At 56.1% G+C, this 14,188-nt stretch overlaps 5 protein-coding genes across 5 annotated transcripts; 4 read left to right on the forward strand and 1 right to left on the reverse strand.

The window, feature by feature from the left end:
- Positions 1–7: 7 nt before the first annotated feature.
- BDZ99DRAFT_475049 (glutathione synthetase large chain) lies at positions 8–1,666 on the forward strand (the record flags this gene model as incomplete). The annotated part of the gene is made up of 2 exons (XM_033721948.1): positions 8–309; positions 379–1,666. 2 exons carry the CDS (start codon positions 8–10, stop codon positions 1,664–1,666), a joined length of 1,590 nt encoding a protein of 529 aa, XP_033578458.1.
- Positions 1,667–2,254: 588 nt separating this feature from the next.
- Positions 2,255–3,531, reverse strand: BDZ99DRAFT_559505 (uncharacterized protein; the record flags this gene model as incomplete). The annotated part of the gene is made up of 3 exons (XM_033727261.1): positions 2,255–2,488; positions 2,560–3,076; positions 3,134–3,531. Coding segments are annotated over 3 exons (1,149 nt in total), but the record flags the coding sequence as incomplete, so codon positions are not given.
- A 1-nt stretch (position 3,532) lies between these two features.
- On the forward strand, positions 3,533–7,434 carry BDZ99DRAFT_276369 (uncharacterized protein). The gene is made up of 5 exons (XM_033713949.1): positions 3,533–4,051; positions 4,098–4,221; positions 4,275–4,323; positions 4,375–4,762; positions 4,813–7,434. Exons 1-5 carry the CDS (start codon positions 3,718–3,720, stop codon positions 7,323–7,325), a joined length of 3,408 nt encoding a protein of 1,135 aa, XP_033578460.1. The 5' UTR covers positions 3,533–3,717; the 3' UTR covers positions 7,326–7,434.
- A 1,088-nt stretch (positions 7,435–8,522) lies between these two features.
- On the forward strand, positions 8,523–10,652 carry BDZ99DRAFT_569536 (uncharacterized protein; the record flags this gene model as incomplete). Its single annotated transcript, XM_033727893.1, has 3 exons — positions 8,523–8,708; positions 8,812–9,987; positions 10,074–10,652. 3 exons carry the CDS (start codon positions 8,523–8,525, stop codon positions 10,299–10,301), a joined length of 1,590 nt encoding a protein of 529 aa, XP_033578461.1. The 3' UTR covers positions 10,302–10,652.
- A 1,151-nt stretch (positions 10,653–11,803) lies between these two features.
- Positions 11,804–14,168, forward strand: BDZ99DRAFT_440382 (acyl-CoA dehydrogenase NM domain-like protein). Its single transcript, XM_033717710.1, has 5 exons — positions 11,804–12,102; positions 12,202–12,450; positions 12,526–12,738; positions 12,794–13,111; positions 13,166–14,168. The coding sequence occupies exons 1-5, from the start codon at positions 11,983–11,985 to the stop codon at positions 13,694–13,696; spliced, it is 1,431 nt and encodes a 476-aa protein (XP_033578462.1). The 5' UTR covers positions 11,804–11,982; the 3' UTR covers positions 13,697–14,168.
- Positions 14,169–14,188: the final 20 nt, after the last annotated feature.

Raw genomic sequence — 14,188 nt, forward strand, 5'->3', positions numbered from 1 at the left:
CCTGATCATGCCGTCGACTCTATACCAGGACTATCCCCCCGACTTGACCCAGGGAGAGGAGGAGTACCTGTTGTCCAACCTCAAGGACTGGTGCATCGCACACGGTATAGCTGTCCGACCGCCACCGTCTTTTGTCTCGAAGGGGCAGGATCCATCTGGTGTGTTGGCCACAACGGCCCCGGTCACGTTGTTTCCGAGTCTTTTCCCGAGGTCATGCTTTGATGAGGCGCATGCGATTCAGACGACTTATAATGAGTTGTATGCTGCTATTGCCAGAGATGAGGAGTGGTTGTATGGGATTGTCAAGGAGTGAGTATATCATCGAGCTACGATAAATTTCCAATTATACGCAACATTCACTAATTCTACAATTGTCAGGCTCGTGGGTATCGACGACTTCACGGCCAAGCTATGGGAAGTTCATGAAGCCGTGAAGAAGGAGGGCTATGTTCAGGTAGGTCTTGCTGGCCCCACTTACCGGATTGAATTCTTACGATATCAGGCTCTCACACTAGGACTATTTCGCTCAGACTACATGGTCCACCTGGATCCTTCAGACTCAAACGCCAGTCCAGAGATCAAGCAAGTCGAGTTCAACACAATCGCGTCATCCTTCGGAGGCCTCTCAGGTGAAGTATCGCAGCTGCACAACGTGCTCTCCAAGATCCGAGCGTATCCTCAATCAGCCAAAAGAATTATCACAAAATCAAACATGCCCGTCAGCGAGTCCGCCTCCAATCTGGCCGCTGGATTAGCAGCCGCACACCACGCGTATGGAGAGCCCCAGATCTCACGCGAGACCTGCGTGCTCTTCATCGTGCAAGACCCAGAGCGGAATGTGTTCGACCAGAGACACTTGGAGTGGAATCTGCAGAAGCAGGATATCCGGACGTTCAGGTTACCATTCCACCGCACTCTCATAGATACAAGACTCGATTTCAAGCGCAAGCTCGTCTACACTCCTCCACACGCGCCTGCCACAGCTTACGAGGTAACGACCGTCTACTTCCGCGCAGGCTACTCACCTGACGACTATCCCACGCCGGAAGCGTGGGCTGCCCGCTTGCATCTGGAGCGAAGCAACGCGATCAAGTGCCCTAGCATCCTCACTCAGCTAGCTGGTTGTAAGAAGGTGCAGCAGGTACTTGCAACACCCAACTCGCTGCATCTGGAACGGTTCCTGGGTACCAAGGAGAAGATAGACCGAGTGCGCGCGACCTTCGCCCCCATCTATCCCCTCGATTCCTCTGAAGCGGGACTAGAGGCGAAGAAGTTGGCCACAGAGCCCGAGACGGCGCAGCGGTACGTGCTGAAGCCGCAACGCGAGGGGGGAGGCAACAACATCTACCGCATGGCCATCCCGAAGTTTCTCAAGTCGGAGCCAGAGGAGAATTGGCCGGCGTATATCCTGATGGAGATGATAGAGCCGCCAGCGCAGAAGAATGCTATTTTTCGGAACGGCGAGGTGCAGAAGGGTGGAGTGATATGCGAGCTAGGCATCTACGGAGCGTGTCTGTGGAGGAACGAACTGGAGGGGAGTGGTACGAAGAGCGAAGTGTTGAAGAACACGCAGGCTGGGTACCTACTACGAACCAAGGGCGACCAGAGCGAAGAAGGCGGTGTAGCTGCGGGATTTGGAGCGATTGACAGCGTGTGCTTGGTGTGAGGTGCATGTCTCTGAGGATGGGGTGGCTGGCGGAGTCTGCATAGCAGAGCCCAATGGGAGCGGTGCTACTGGGGGGATGCTCAGAGCTGGTGGTACGTCGGGGACGAAGCCGCATGGCTGCAGGAGTGAGTCGTAGCTCTCCACTGCAGCTGGTGGTTGGCGTCTGGGCAGAATTCTTCGTAAAGATGTTGCTTTTCCCAATGAACCCCTGTCTTCGGCTGCGGTGGCAGCACGGGCAGCACGGGCAGCACTACGGTGAAGAGAAAATGGTAACGATGAATTGAAACGGGAAGTGTTAATTTGAAGCAGCAATACACAGAGGCCACGATAACTGCTCGTAGGGAGGTTGAGGTTCTACAAGGATGGGGGAGAGCTCAAACGGCCTCCTCCTAGCGCGGCGGAACCCGGCCACACTGGCCCCTCGACGTCACGCCCCCTCTTGTTCGAGGAGTGCGTTTCGTAGTGGTACACATTAATTGCGCAATGTTATGCCTTGGCGGTTGCAGTCGTGCTGCCGGAAGGCTCTCCGTTTGCTGCGAACAGGCCCATCAACGCGACCGGTCGTCGTCGCCGGGCAGGCTGGAGGTTTCACGCGACGGAAGGCCGAGGCGGCCTGGGCGTGGCCAATCTCGAGCTCGGGAAGCCGTCGTGGACGGGCTGCAGCCGGGCGATCAAGCCCAGAGGCGCTTCTCGGCGATCATGGGCCCGATCCTGTGCCATCTTCACAACTCCGGCACAGCGAGGCCCCTCGTGCTGTGCCAAGAAGAGCCTCGCTCCCCCAACACCACGGTCACAGAAGCGGCCTCCGCAGCCGTTGGGGATCTAACGCAGGCGGCCTGCACCTCTTATCAGCAGTAGCATCGCCCCGTCGTCATCCGTTATGCAGCTCTTACAGGACACATCCGGTTTATGCAGTGTATTTTCGCGGGGCCCGGGAGAGCGTCCCCTGAGGCCAGCAATCCATATGGCTCCGCTGTGGTGATTGGCGACGAGCTCCAGCCAGGCCGCCACGAGCTCTCCCCAGCAGCCCTGTCAGGCTTTGGCCTAATCTCGCTTGCCCTGAGCGTGGAGCTTGCCTGCCCTGGTGCCCTGCTTGCTCTCAGCACCTCTCCTGGACCTTGTCGCATGCGCGTGCTCGGCGTCGACGTGAGAGGCAGCTCTTGCATCATCATAACGGCACCCTGCGAGTCCTGTAACTGTGCGTGCGCGGTGTGCTGGCATCGCAGCTGAGCGTCGGCACCCCAATTGCCAGCTGCAACGCCCATCCCATCGCCACAGAGCAGCGTCGCGACAGACAGCAATTGGCCGACGCGTGTCGTCTCCCCGCGACACGCCTGGGACGCCTGGGCTGGCGGATCTCGCGGGCCTGTCGTTCGCGAACGGATGGGCTCTAGCCTGCTGGGCTGATTCCTGCCGTCGCCGTGCAATTTCCCACAGCGTCCTGTATGGCCTCATGCGGTAACGAACAGTCCCGAATGGAGGCTGCCGTTGACGCCCACCACGCCACGGGGGCCTCTCCGCGTGCCGACTGGTGAAGGAGAGGGGCGCTCTGGGGCCGCTGCGCCAGGACCGTAAATCTTCTTTCTTCCCAGCCAGCCCGCGGGCGAGGTGCAGGTGATGTGGGAGATCTGCCGGACCATTTCTCGCGATTCCTTCGTCACCGCGTTGCCCCCCCGGCATCCCTCTATCGCGAGTTGGCCGGCACTGCTGTCCTGTCGCGAACAACCCAGTGTCTGATGTGCTTGCGGCTCTAGCGTCCAGTCTTTTCTCCAGTTCAAGTTTTGCGTCCTTCTCACTCTCTCTTTACTCGCGTCTCTGCGTCGGCACCTGTTCCGCCCTCGCAGTGCGCCTGCTGCTTCCAGCCTCACACTACTTCCGCTCTCTCCATACCCCAATCGATCTACACACCTGCTATCCGCGTGGAGCAGCTTCCAGAGTCCCCCAGCTTCCTTCCATCCCGATCTACATCACACCTGGCCCCAGCGTGGAGCATGGCCATAGTCTTGAACTCATTTGCGCCGCACTCATAACCTCACCCTCCATTCGCCGCCATGCGCTCCTATCGCTATCTAGTATCTTCGCTCGCTCTTATCGCCCTCCTCCACCCGGCCGTGGCGCTCAATTACCCTCTCGATGCCCGCCAAAATGATCAGACGTCATCACACTCCACCTCGCCGTCGACCACAGACGCTTCTCAGGCTTCATCGACTGGAGGTGCCTCACTGCTCCCCTCCAGCGCCTCTGAGAAGGCTGCCGCTACCTCGTCGCATCATGAAGCTTCGTCCCAGCCATCCAGTACTCTCTCAATGTCGGTGACCCCCACGGAGTCTATCTCAGCTCCGTCTTCGTCCATCGCCAATGCTGCGGAGCCTTCTGCCACCAATGGTTTGCAGACCTAGTTACTCTAGTGAGGCCTCGCTGACATTCCCAGGGACCGCCTCGCATGGCAGCCCGCTGCCGATCCACCCCAAGCTCACACCCGCCATGGGCATAACTGGTGTCGTACTGCTGCTGACTGGCATCGTTTATACAGCGATTGGGATAAAGAACAAAATGTAATTGATACCCCTCTTGAAGTCATAGTGGGGCTCTGCTGAAACTGCTTTAGGCTCTACGTCTTCTTCTCTGCCTGTTATTTAACCAGCTTGGCTACGACCGTATGTTTCGCATTCCAGATCACCAAGTTCCTCACTGACGCATGCTTCCAGGTCCTCATCATCTACCTGATGAGCCCACCGGTCAAGGATGCCATCCAAGGAGCTTTCTTCGTGGCGGCTTTGATCTCAGGCCTTATATTTGGAGCTCTGTCACTCGTTTTCGCTGACATCACCGACGGTCTGGGCTGTCTGCTGGGCGGATATTGTCTCAGCATGTGGTTCTTGACTCTGAAAGAAGGAGGTCTCATCGAGTCCACCACAGGACGAGCCGTCTTCATCGCCTGCATGAGCTTCGCTGGATTCTCGTTGTCGTTTAGTCACTATACCCGCACGTACGGCTTGATTGTCTCTATTTCCTTCGCTGGAGCCACCGCCACGGTCCTTGGCATTGATTGTCTCAGTCGAGCGGGTTTGAAGGAGTTCTGGCTGTACCTGTGGAGTAAGGAACCCCACCTGATATCGTGGTTCGAGGCTTACCTGACTTTGCAGATCTGAACTCCAACACATTTCCCTTGAATACCAAAACTTACCCGGTTACCCGCGGAATTCGGGTGGAAGTCGCATTCATCATTCTGATATTCCTCCTAGGTATCGTCTCGCAGTTGAAGCTATGGAAACTTGTAAAAGAACGGCGTGAGAGGGGCGCTATGACCAGAATGGAGCGCGAAGAAAACCAGCAACGTGAGGAAGAGGAGCGTGGCCGAAGAATCGAAAACGACTTTGCCCGGGAACGCGCCCAGTGGGAGGCGGAATATGGTGACAAGAGCGTGGCAGGCCTTCACACCGACTCTGCAATTGGGTCGTCGAACGGCAGCAACCCAAAGACATCCCTCAGCGTCAAAGAGACGCGTCGGTCGGACAGCGTTGAGATGGTAGACATGTCCGGGTCCAAGGAACTTGATAGATCCAAACTTATGTCTCGTGACTCCGTAAAAGGTGGTCTGGGTGTGGGGGTTACTGTGAGGGTCATGGAAGACGATAACATTCAGCATATTGATTCTGATGGAAACACCGTTTCGCTATACCCGGCAACAGCTAGAAACTCCGATTTCCATTCGAGCGCGAATAGCAGTGCTCGGGCATCTGCAGATATGAGGGCGGCACAGGGAGGAGACGAAGCTCACCTGGGACCAACTCGGGCGTCACTTCGCTCATCAGTACCACCGCCACCTATCGTCGTTCCCTTGCCTTTCAACGTACCAAAATCAGAGCACTCAGACAACGAGGATAACGCGTCTGTCTCAACAGTCCCCGAGTCAATGCCTTCTAGGAGACCTGGATCCAAGAGATTTTCAGCAATTTCGAGCCGGCTATCGATCAACAGGATATCTAGTAACCACTCGTCCCAGGAAGAGATTCTGATTCCGCACATAGAGGATGATCGTGCTTCTTCATTGGCAGCAACTATGGATGATATGGACGACGATAATTTTTCTTTACCAGAGCTCTCACCACCGCAATCGCCGTCGACAGAAGGGTTCCAGGATCATATCGATATTCACATTGAGGGTGACAAGACTGAAGAGCAAGGATTGAAGTCCGATGAGGGTGGAAAGAAGTCCGAAGATGCTCAGGCACTTGCAGCACTAACCTCAAATTCACCGGCCGCGGCCAAATCCCCTAACCGCCAATCACTCACAACCAGCACTGATCCCAGGCCGAACGAGACAAAACCAAGACCATTATCGAATGGAAGTCGACGGAGGTCCGGTGCGTCAGTTGCGAATGACGATGAAGGTCGAACTCGCCGAACTTCGAAATCCATGCCATCGATACCGCAGTCGGAGGTCTCGCAGGGAGAATCTCACATTGGCAGTCTTGCTGAGGTTCTTCCGGAGAAGCTGTCAAAGGTGGTACTTTCATACCGGACCAATGAGTGGGCTAAGCACCTGGAAGTTGCAGACAAACCTGAGCTGGATGAGCTTCAACAGCCACCTTCACCGGGAATACAGGTCCAGATGGGCCTGCCCGAAGCTACCACACCCCCGAAAGTTGTAGAAAAAGCTCAGCCTGTACCGGTCTCTACCCGGCCAGTCTCTAGCATTCAAGCATCTGTACCACAATTGACGAAACAAAGCTCCCAGCCATCGTACCAAGCATCAAACACCAATCCCTTCCGCCAACCTAGCGCGAACCGATCATCATCTACGATGTCGAAATACTCTGCTAATGAGTCTACTCCCATGTCACTTTCTCGGAACCCTTCAAGCGCGACAGTCAACAGCATTCCCAATATCCAGATACCAGGACAATATCCAACAGGACCCGGCGCAATGTTACGATCAAGCTCGGCAGCAAAGTTGCGAGGCGGAAGAAATTCCTCGATGCCTTTGATGAATCAAACACTAGTGGAATCACCCATTGAGGAAGAGTCAGCGAATATGCGGTTTGCACCATCTCCAATGCCAGGAAATCCGATGAGCAGACGGGAGACTCTTACACGGAACCAAACGACGCCAACAACATTCACGCCGTACTCCTCGGTCCCAAATTTGAACATTGTAGCGGCAAGCGACGCTGGATCCACTCGACCCGTGAATCTCCACACAGCAGACTCGGACAATATTTCTCTATCAGAAAGGAAGAAGATGATTGATCAAGAGAACCTGACTCTCACACAGCGCCAGGCGCTCATGCAGAGCCGACCGCAACAGCAGCGCCAAGGCACGTGGCCTTTAGCAGAGCAAATGAAAGGCTTCGACTCTCACCAGCCGAACCGAACGTCTGGAATCAACCATAGCAAACAGGAAGCCAGGCTCGCGAATTGGCGCGAATCGATTCGCCAAGATACTGCACCCGCGCTTCCGGTCGTCAGCGAGGAAGACCGGCGGATGACCATGATCCGGGAGCGCAAGCAGCACGAGATGGAGAAGCAGCAGCAGGCCATGGCAGCGAATGCGCGCGATACCATGTTCGACAGTATGATGCGGCGCGGCGATATGCTGGATGCGCATCGCGAGGCGCTGAGGAGGATGCAGGCGTCGGCGAACAAGAACGCGTAGACTCGCACGACTTGACCTTACGAATCGAACCGAATCGCATTCTCTACCGGTACTCATTTTGGAGACAAACGAACGACAAGAGGGGAGGTATCGTTCAGTTTGTACATGCTATACTATCATGGCACAATCCCGCGTTCTGGGACACGCTCGTTCTTTCTTTCCTTTTGCCAGTTGGGCGGTTTCAGCTGGGTCTACCCCCTACGGACGGGACGGATCGGATGCATGGGTTGCTTACCACGGCGTTTGATGGAGGTCTAGGGCCTGAGATGATTGCATGGATAGGAGAGATGCGGATGGATGGATGGATCTCAATGTGGGATGGACGGGACAAATGGACGTGTCACACCACATACGACAAAAGCGGTCATATATACTTGATTAAAAAGCATATGGGCGAGCATAGGGTACGGCATGGGATGTATTAGCTGGATCTGAGTACGGATATGTACGGACGGTCCTTTAGTTTAACTTTTAATTTAATCGGAGAAGCTTTGATATTGATGGGGAGTCCTTGGTGGATCTGTGATTGCTTTGGTTCTTGATTTGAATACACCTAAGCATGTTGGAGTAAGAAGATCACATGCGAATTTCTCTAGTTAGTCATCTATTATTACCTTAACCACTCATACTCTGTAATTCGCAGCCTCATCATTACGGCAAACCGCCGCTTATAGATTCTGCTTTCCAACCGTCCAAAAGGAAATAATTGCTACTTACGCACACGTGTTCCAGGCGTTTGCGATTGATGGTGTTGCCGTTCCCTGGTCAGGCGATACGTACCTGATAACAAAACGTAGGGATGCTGTAGCCTGGCTGGACCTGGCCTGGTTCCCGACTCCCGGGTGTCTGGACGAGGTCACGGGAGAGGCGTTTGATGTGGCTGCGGCTAGGGGGGGAGCTGCATCACGAACGGCGAAATTTTCAGCGCCAGCCGTCAGGGGGAGGCGTGGATGCAGGGACCAAACCGTTTTTGGTGCTTCGTCACATCGTTACAGAGAGCGACCCCGTTGATGTCATGGGCTGCTGGTGCCGTACTCGCACTGGGGTAGGCATGAATCTGAGGTGGTGAGGCGTGGTGTTCACGCTGCGGTCGCCTCACGCTTCCTGTCACTCGGGCCTCCCGCCATGGGGTGGGTGCAGGGCATCGAATGACGGCTTGGGGATCGCCAGGCTGCTGGGTCTGCGGTATTGCACGCCATGAAAGCGTCGCCCGATGCGAGCCTTGGGCCGCAGGGACGCTGCCGGCTGCGTTTAAGAGAACGGCAGCATGAGGCGGAGGCGTTTGCGCTGCGGAGCCTGACGTCGAGCACCACCCGCCGATTCCGGCTCTCGCTGCAGTTTCGTACTTATCTTGCTGCTGCTGTCGTCCGTCTTGCCGTCGTCGTATGCATCGCTGCGAGGGCTTGTTGTGGGCTCTCAGTTTCTTCATCCTCTTTATGCAGCAGATTGGCCCGCCCTCGGCACGGGGCGACGCTAACAAAGACAGCTGCCCCTTTCACCTCGCACCTCAACGTCCACCGCCAGCCTCGCCCTCGCCCTCACTGCTGCTCCCACGTCTACGCGCCCGTTCTGCTGTCCTCCCGCTCGCGCCCACGCCTGCGTGCTCGCAACAACGGCGTCCCAGGCTCAAGCTGCCCCGTCGTCACCACCGCGTTCGACTGCGCCGGCCCGCTGGAGCTTGACCAACCGCATCTTCAACTTCAACTTCCGCTCCTCGACCCCCCGCCCGCCAGCCTCGCGCCTGTGGAACCCCGTCAACTCGTCGCCGCGCACCCTCGCCCTCCCGAACCTCCCCATCCACCACCCGCAGCTCCACCACCAGCCCCCCGAGGGCCGCGACGAGTACCCGCTGCTCACCCTGCCCGAGCAGCGCCGCAGCCGCAACAGCGTCGCACCGTCCTCCCTCGTCGTCGAGCGTAGCACAGGCGGCGAGAGCAGTCGCACAAGCATCGGCCTGCCGCGAGACCGGCGAAGCCTAGCCGTCGACCCCGACGCTCCCACGACCCCCCGACTGCCCATGGGCGTGGAGCAGATGGCCGCGAAAGCCGCGGGCGTGGACGATGTCCCTCTGCCCTCCACCAACACCAACGACCGGGAATCCGGGCCGCGCCCGCTCAAAAACTCGACCTCCCGCGCCTCCCTCCCCCTCGACCGCCAGCCGTCGGTCGGATCGCACCGCCGCTCGCTGGCCGGCACTGCGTCCGCCCCAGGCGACGACGACGCAAACTCGGACTACGAGTGGGGCCCCGCGCACCCCTGCTTCCCTCACCCGAACCCGCACGTGCCGCTGTCGTCGCCGCTGCACGCCTCGACGCGCATCATCCGCGTGCGGCGCGACTGGATGGCGCACGGCGACCTGGGCCCCGCGTTCGCGAACCTGTACCCGGAGATCCTGGACCCGCTGGTCTCTGAGGACGACTTCCGCGCCTTGATCAAGCGGGTGAATGACGAGCTGGCGGTGGCGTTTAACCCGACGAGCTGGCGCGCGTGGGTGGATGCATTGATGGGGGTGGCGACGCTGTGGTTGTGGGATGATGTGGGGATGAGCGCGGTGAAGGGGCGATTGGCACGGTTGGAGGCGTGGCTGGAGCAGTGGAATCGCGATGTGGGGGAGAAGGAGGGGGTGCGGGTTGTGCCGTTGAGGAGGACGGGGTATTTGACTGTGAGTCCAAGTCTTGTTCCCTTTTACTTGGACTATCTGGGTTTCGTAACCGCTATTGGGAGGGTTAGTGGCTCATGTCATCACAGCTGGATATCCAAATCCCCGACCCCCATATCGGCCTCGACACCTCCTCCGCCTCGCGCCCCGGCACCCATTCCCATACCGACGATCACCCCGTCTCGGCCACCCGCTCGAACAGCAGCCCGCGTAGCGCTACCGCGCCCCAGATTCGTGCGGAGTTTGGCTCGTATCCTATCAACACGGATATGGGCATGGGTCCCGCTATGCCCCCAGCCATTGAGAGCCGCTCCTAACTTCCCCCCCACCAAACAAAAAGCCCCCTTTCCTGAATTAGTGGGAAACAGCCTCTGTAGCCGTTGTCTGTCTTTGTAGTGTAGCATTAAGCATGGTCGTTGAGGCGTCTTATCTGTTTTTTTTGTATCCAATTTAACTGTCCGCAGCGTCTACGTTCAATATCTTTGTTTTCTTGTATTATTGTGGAGGAAAAAGTTTCGGGTACTGGTCTTTGGACAGATCATGGCTAGAGAAAGCGTGGATAGGTGGGCCCGTGGAGGCAGGCGGGAGTATATACCCCTGGGAATAGTGTTTATTTGTGTTTATGTAGTAGGGTGGGAGGTTGAGAATATATCCATTTGTTTTGTCAGTTTGATTTAGTGCTTGATGGGTGTGAAAGTGTGAGGAGCGAGCGAGTGAGTGAGTGAGTGAGTGTTGGTTCCGCTACTTGGGTGATTTCCGCTGGTTCTGCTAAGGGTGGGAGGCATGGCACATGGGATGATCGAGCCTTTAAATATGAGTGATGAGACTTCCGGAAGTCTTCACCGCCCGTCTCAATACAGCAACACCCCACTATTGGCGCCAGTAGAGTCACGTGCGAAGGCTTCAGAACCCTTACTGAACCTATATACAACCAACGCAAAGTTTGCCCGAATCCATTCAAATTCTCAGGACCTTATACAGGGAGGTAGGACAGCGCAAGGTGAAAGTTTGGTGCCCACAGCTTCAAAATTCGGAAGTTGTGTTTTCGTGCCGACGTTGGAGTGAAGTGCCAAGATTCTGACACTGGAGGGACTACCCGCGACCAACTTTCGCAATTGGGGTCTGATTGAGACCAAATTTGGGCTGGGGTTTCTGGATGTGCTCCACATTAGGTCGTAAGAGTTTGGTGGCAATTTTCTGGAAATTGATTGTGTTTTGTGACAGTATGTAGACTTTTACTCCCTTAAAAGCCACTTGTAGCTAACGGTCCCGTTTACTGATTAGGACTAAGAGTTAGATTAATTCAGCGAATGGCAAGGGATTGTAGGATACTGGACCATCTTTAGTTAATAGCTTCGAAGTTCGAGCTTGCAGGGTTGATGTATGATGATTATGATTGAAAAACATGGCTCAAGAATCCTAAACACTACTTACTGGTCGGCCATTATACTCATTCCCCCCACACAGTCCTCCGCATAGAAACAGCTCACACAATTTCATGATCAGCTCATCACAATCGATGCCTGCACCTATCATCGGCCACCCCGAGCCCATGCGAGCTCCGCAGCCCTCTCGCATCTCAAACCCCCGAGGCACCTAGGCACTTTTCCAACCCCCTCTCCGCACATCGCAACACCAACGCGGGGAACCCCCATGAATCTCATCTCACAATCATGCATGCTCCCCAAACGTGGGATGACCAAACCGTGACAACACGCGCTAACCCGCCCCCGTTTAACGTTCTCCACAGCTCGCTTCCTGGCCGTGCTCTGAGGCAGCAGATCAACCTCGGCCCAGTAGCTGAATCCCGCGCTCCACCAGTCACGTCTGCGGGGAGCGCGACCCTGTGTCAAAGCCCCAGCATGCTAAATAGTCGACGACGCCGAGTCGCAGCGGACTTTTTGTTAACTGATTTGCTTTCATTAATTGCTTGTTTGATACTTCACGATCCTTTTATACGTGCTCTGTTGAAGCTTGAATTGTAGTAATCCGCCCATCATGTCTGTACCCTACGACCTCCTCAAGAACACCCCCAATGGCCACCTCCCCGCCTCGGCCAGGGTTCCGGCCATCGCGCGGCCGTTTGTCAGCGAGAGGGCGTTGAAGACGCTGGATATCGTATGTTTCCGTCTAGCCAGCCCAATCCTATCCAATTCCGCCCAGCTCCCTCCCTCCCTCTCGTTCCAAGCAAATCGCTGACATGCGTCATGCCCCTAGGTCGAGAAGTTCGTCGAAGAAGAATGCATCCCCGCCGACGCCGTCTTCACGCGCCAGATTGGCGAGACGCCCGTCGAGCGCTTCGAGGCGCATCCGTCCATCATCGAGGACCTCAAGACCAAGGCGAAGCAGCTGGGCATCTGGAACATGTTCCTGCCCAAGAACCACTTCACGGAGGGCGCGGGGTTCAGCAATTTGGAGTATGGACTGATGGCAGAGTATTTGGGGAAGAGTATTACGGCGTCGGAGGTATGTGGTGCTTATACTAGTTCTTATAGAGGCATTGGGGACATTAGAAGGATCATTGGCTAATGGTGGTGGCAGGCTACTAATTGCGCGGCCCCGGATACTGGAAATATGGAAGTGTTGGCGAAATACGGCACTGAGGCGCAGAAGAGGAAGTGGTTGGACCCGCTGCTGGAGGGCAAGATCCGGTCTGCGTTCTTGATGACGGAGCCCCAGGTTGCTTCGAGTGATGCTACCAATATTGAGATGTCGATACGGAGGGAAGGGAACGAGTACGTTCTCAACGGACAGGTAAGGCCGCCCCCACTATATCTCTCGACGGCAGCGTTACTAACATCTGTAATAGAAATGGTGGAGTTCAGGAGCGGGAGACCTCCGTTGCAAGATCTACATCGTCCTCGGAAAGACAGACCCAAACAACACGAACAAATACGCACAGCAATCGGTCGTCCTCGTTCCCAATGACACCCCCGGCATCACCATCCACCGCATGTTGTCCGTTATGGGCTTCGACGATGCCCCTCACGGCCATGGTCACATCTCCTTCGACAACGTCCGCGTGCCAGCGGAGAACATGGTGCTGGGTGAGGGCAAAGGTTTCGAGATCATCCAGGGCCGTCTTGGACCTGGCCGTATCCACCACGCCATGAGGAGCGTCGGTGCCGTAAGTCCACTAGCCCAGATTTCCAATACATGCACACGTTAACCTTGATCGCAGGCCGAAAAAGCCCTCGAATGGTTCCTCGCGCGCCTCAACGACCCCCGCAAAACCCCCTTCGGCGAACAGCTCCACAAGCACGGCATCATGATCGAGCGGGTCGCCAAGTCGCGCATCGAAATCGACGCCGCCCGCCTCATGGTCCTCAACGCCGCCATCAAGATCGACGAGTCCAACGCTAAGGGCGCTTTGAAAGAAATCGCCGAAGTCAAGGTCCTCGTCCCCACCATGAACCTCACCGTCATCGACCGCGCCATCCAAGCCTACGGTGGGGCGGGCGTGTGCCAGGATACGCCGCTCGCGCAAATGTATGCGCTGGGCCGCACGATGCGGATTGTGGATGGGCCGGATGAGGTGCATGTGCTGCAGCTCGGCAAGAATGAGAACAAGAAGGGCCCGGCGCATAAGGCGAGGATTGATGCGCAGATCAAGCGGGGGCAGGAGCTGTTGGGGCAGTATGGCATTGAAGTTTCGGATCCGTTGCAGATTAATCGGGTTAGTGGGCAGACGAGTAAGAAGAGTAAGCTGTAGGTAGGGTGCGGTTTGATTGAAATTTGTATAATTTTGAAAGGAAAAATTTTATGGTGAGATTGAGGTGTATGAGTAGCGACTGGGAGTGTAGAGTGTGCTGCGAGTGTTTTTTTTTTGTTATTGATTGAGTCCCTCGATGCTCTCTTTAAAGTGATAGGGAACGTGAATAACCGGTCGCGCAGGGCATGGAAAAGGTGGCGCTCTAGTTCTAGAGCAAGGCTGTCTTGTGTCTACACCTGTCTGGCACTGCTTGGGGTGCTTCAACAGGTTTCCACGTAGCCCAAGGTGAAGGGCTTCTGTCTCGTTTGAACTCCTGAAAATGTATTGAAGCACCCCAAGCAGCGGCAGACGGGTTGTACACAGACGGTCCAGGCACACGTGAAATGACTCCACGTCAGTTGCAAACGGTCTGCCGTAACTCAGTCACCGGGCCGGCGTTCACCTACAACAAACACCGACAGAGGGAACAGACAAGGTAAGACCTCCTATCCC

Source organism: Mytilinidion resinicola (genome assembly GCF_010093595.1).
Source record: "Mytilinidion resinicola strain CBS 304.34 unplaced genomic scaffold BDZ99scaffold_7, whole genome shotgun sequence".
NCBI lineage: Eukaryota > Fungi > Ascomycota > Dothideomycetes > Mytilinidiales > Mytilinidiaceae > Mytilinidion > Mytilinidion resinicola.

Excerpts from the sequence above, each read along its gene's own strand:
- BDZ99DRAFT_276369 (XM_033713949.1), top strand. The coding sequence starts at position 3,718 with ATGCGCTCCTATCGCTATCTAGTATCTTCGCTCGCTCTTATCGCCCTC. Across the intron at positions 4,222-4,274 it reads ATTGGGATAAAGAACAAAAT|GCTCTACGTCTTCTTCTCTG; the intron begins GTAATTGATACC and ends AAACTGCTTTAG. Across the intron at positions 4,763-4,812 it reads GTTCTGGCTGTACCTGTGGA|ATCTGAACTCCAACACATTT; the intron begins GTAAGGAACCCC and ends CTGACTTTGCAG.
- BDZ99DRAFT_440382 (XM_033717710.1), top strand. The coding sequence starts at position 11,983 with ATGTCTGTACCCTACGACCTCCTCAAGAACACCCCCAATGGCCACCTC. Across the intron at positions 12,451-12,525 it reads AGAGTATTACGGCGTCGGAG|GCTACTAATTGCGCGGCCCC; the intron begins GTATGTGGTGCT and ends TGGTGGTGGCAG. Across the intron at positions 12,739-12,793 it reads AGTACGTTCTCAACGGACAG|AAATGGTGGAGTTCAGGAGC; the intron begins GTAAGGCCGCCC and ends CATCTGTAATAG.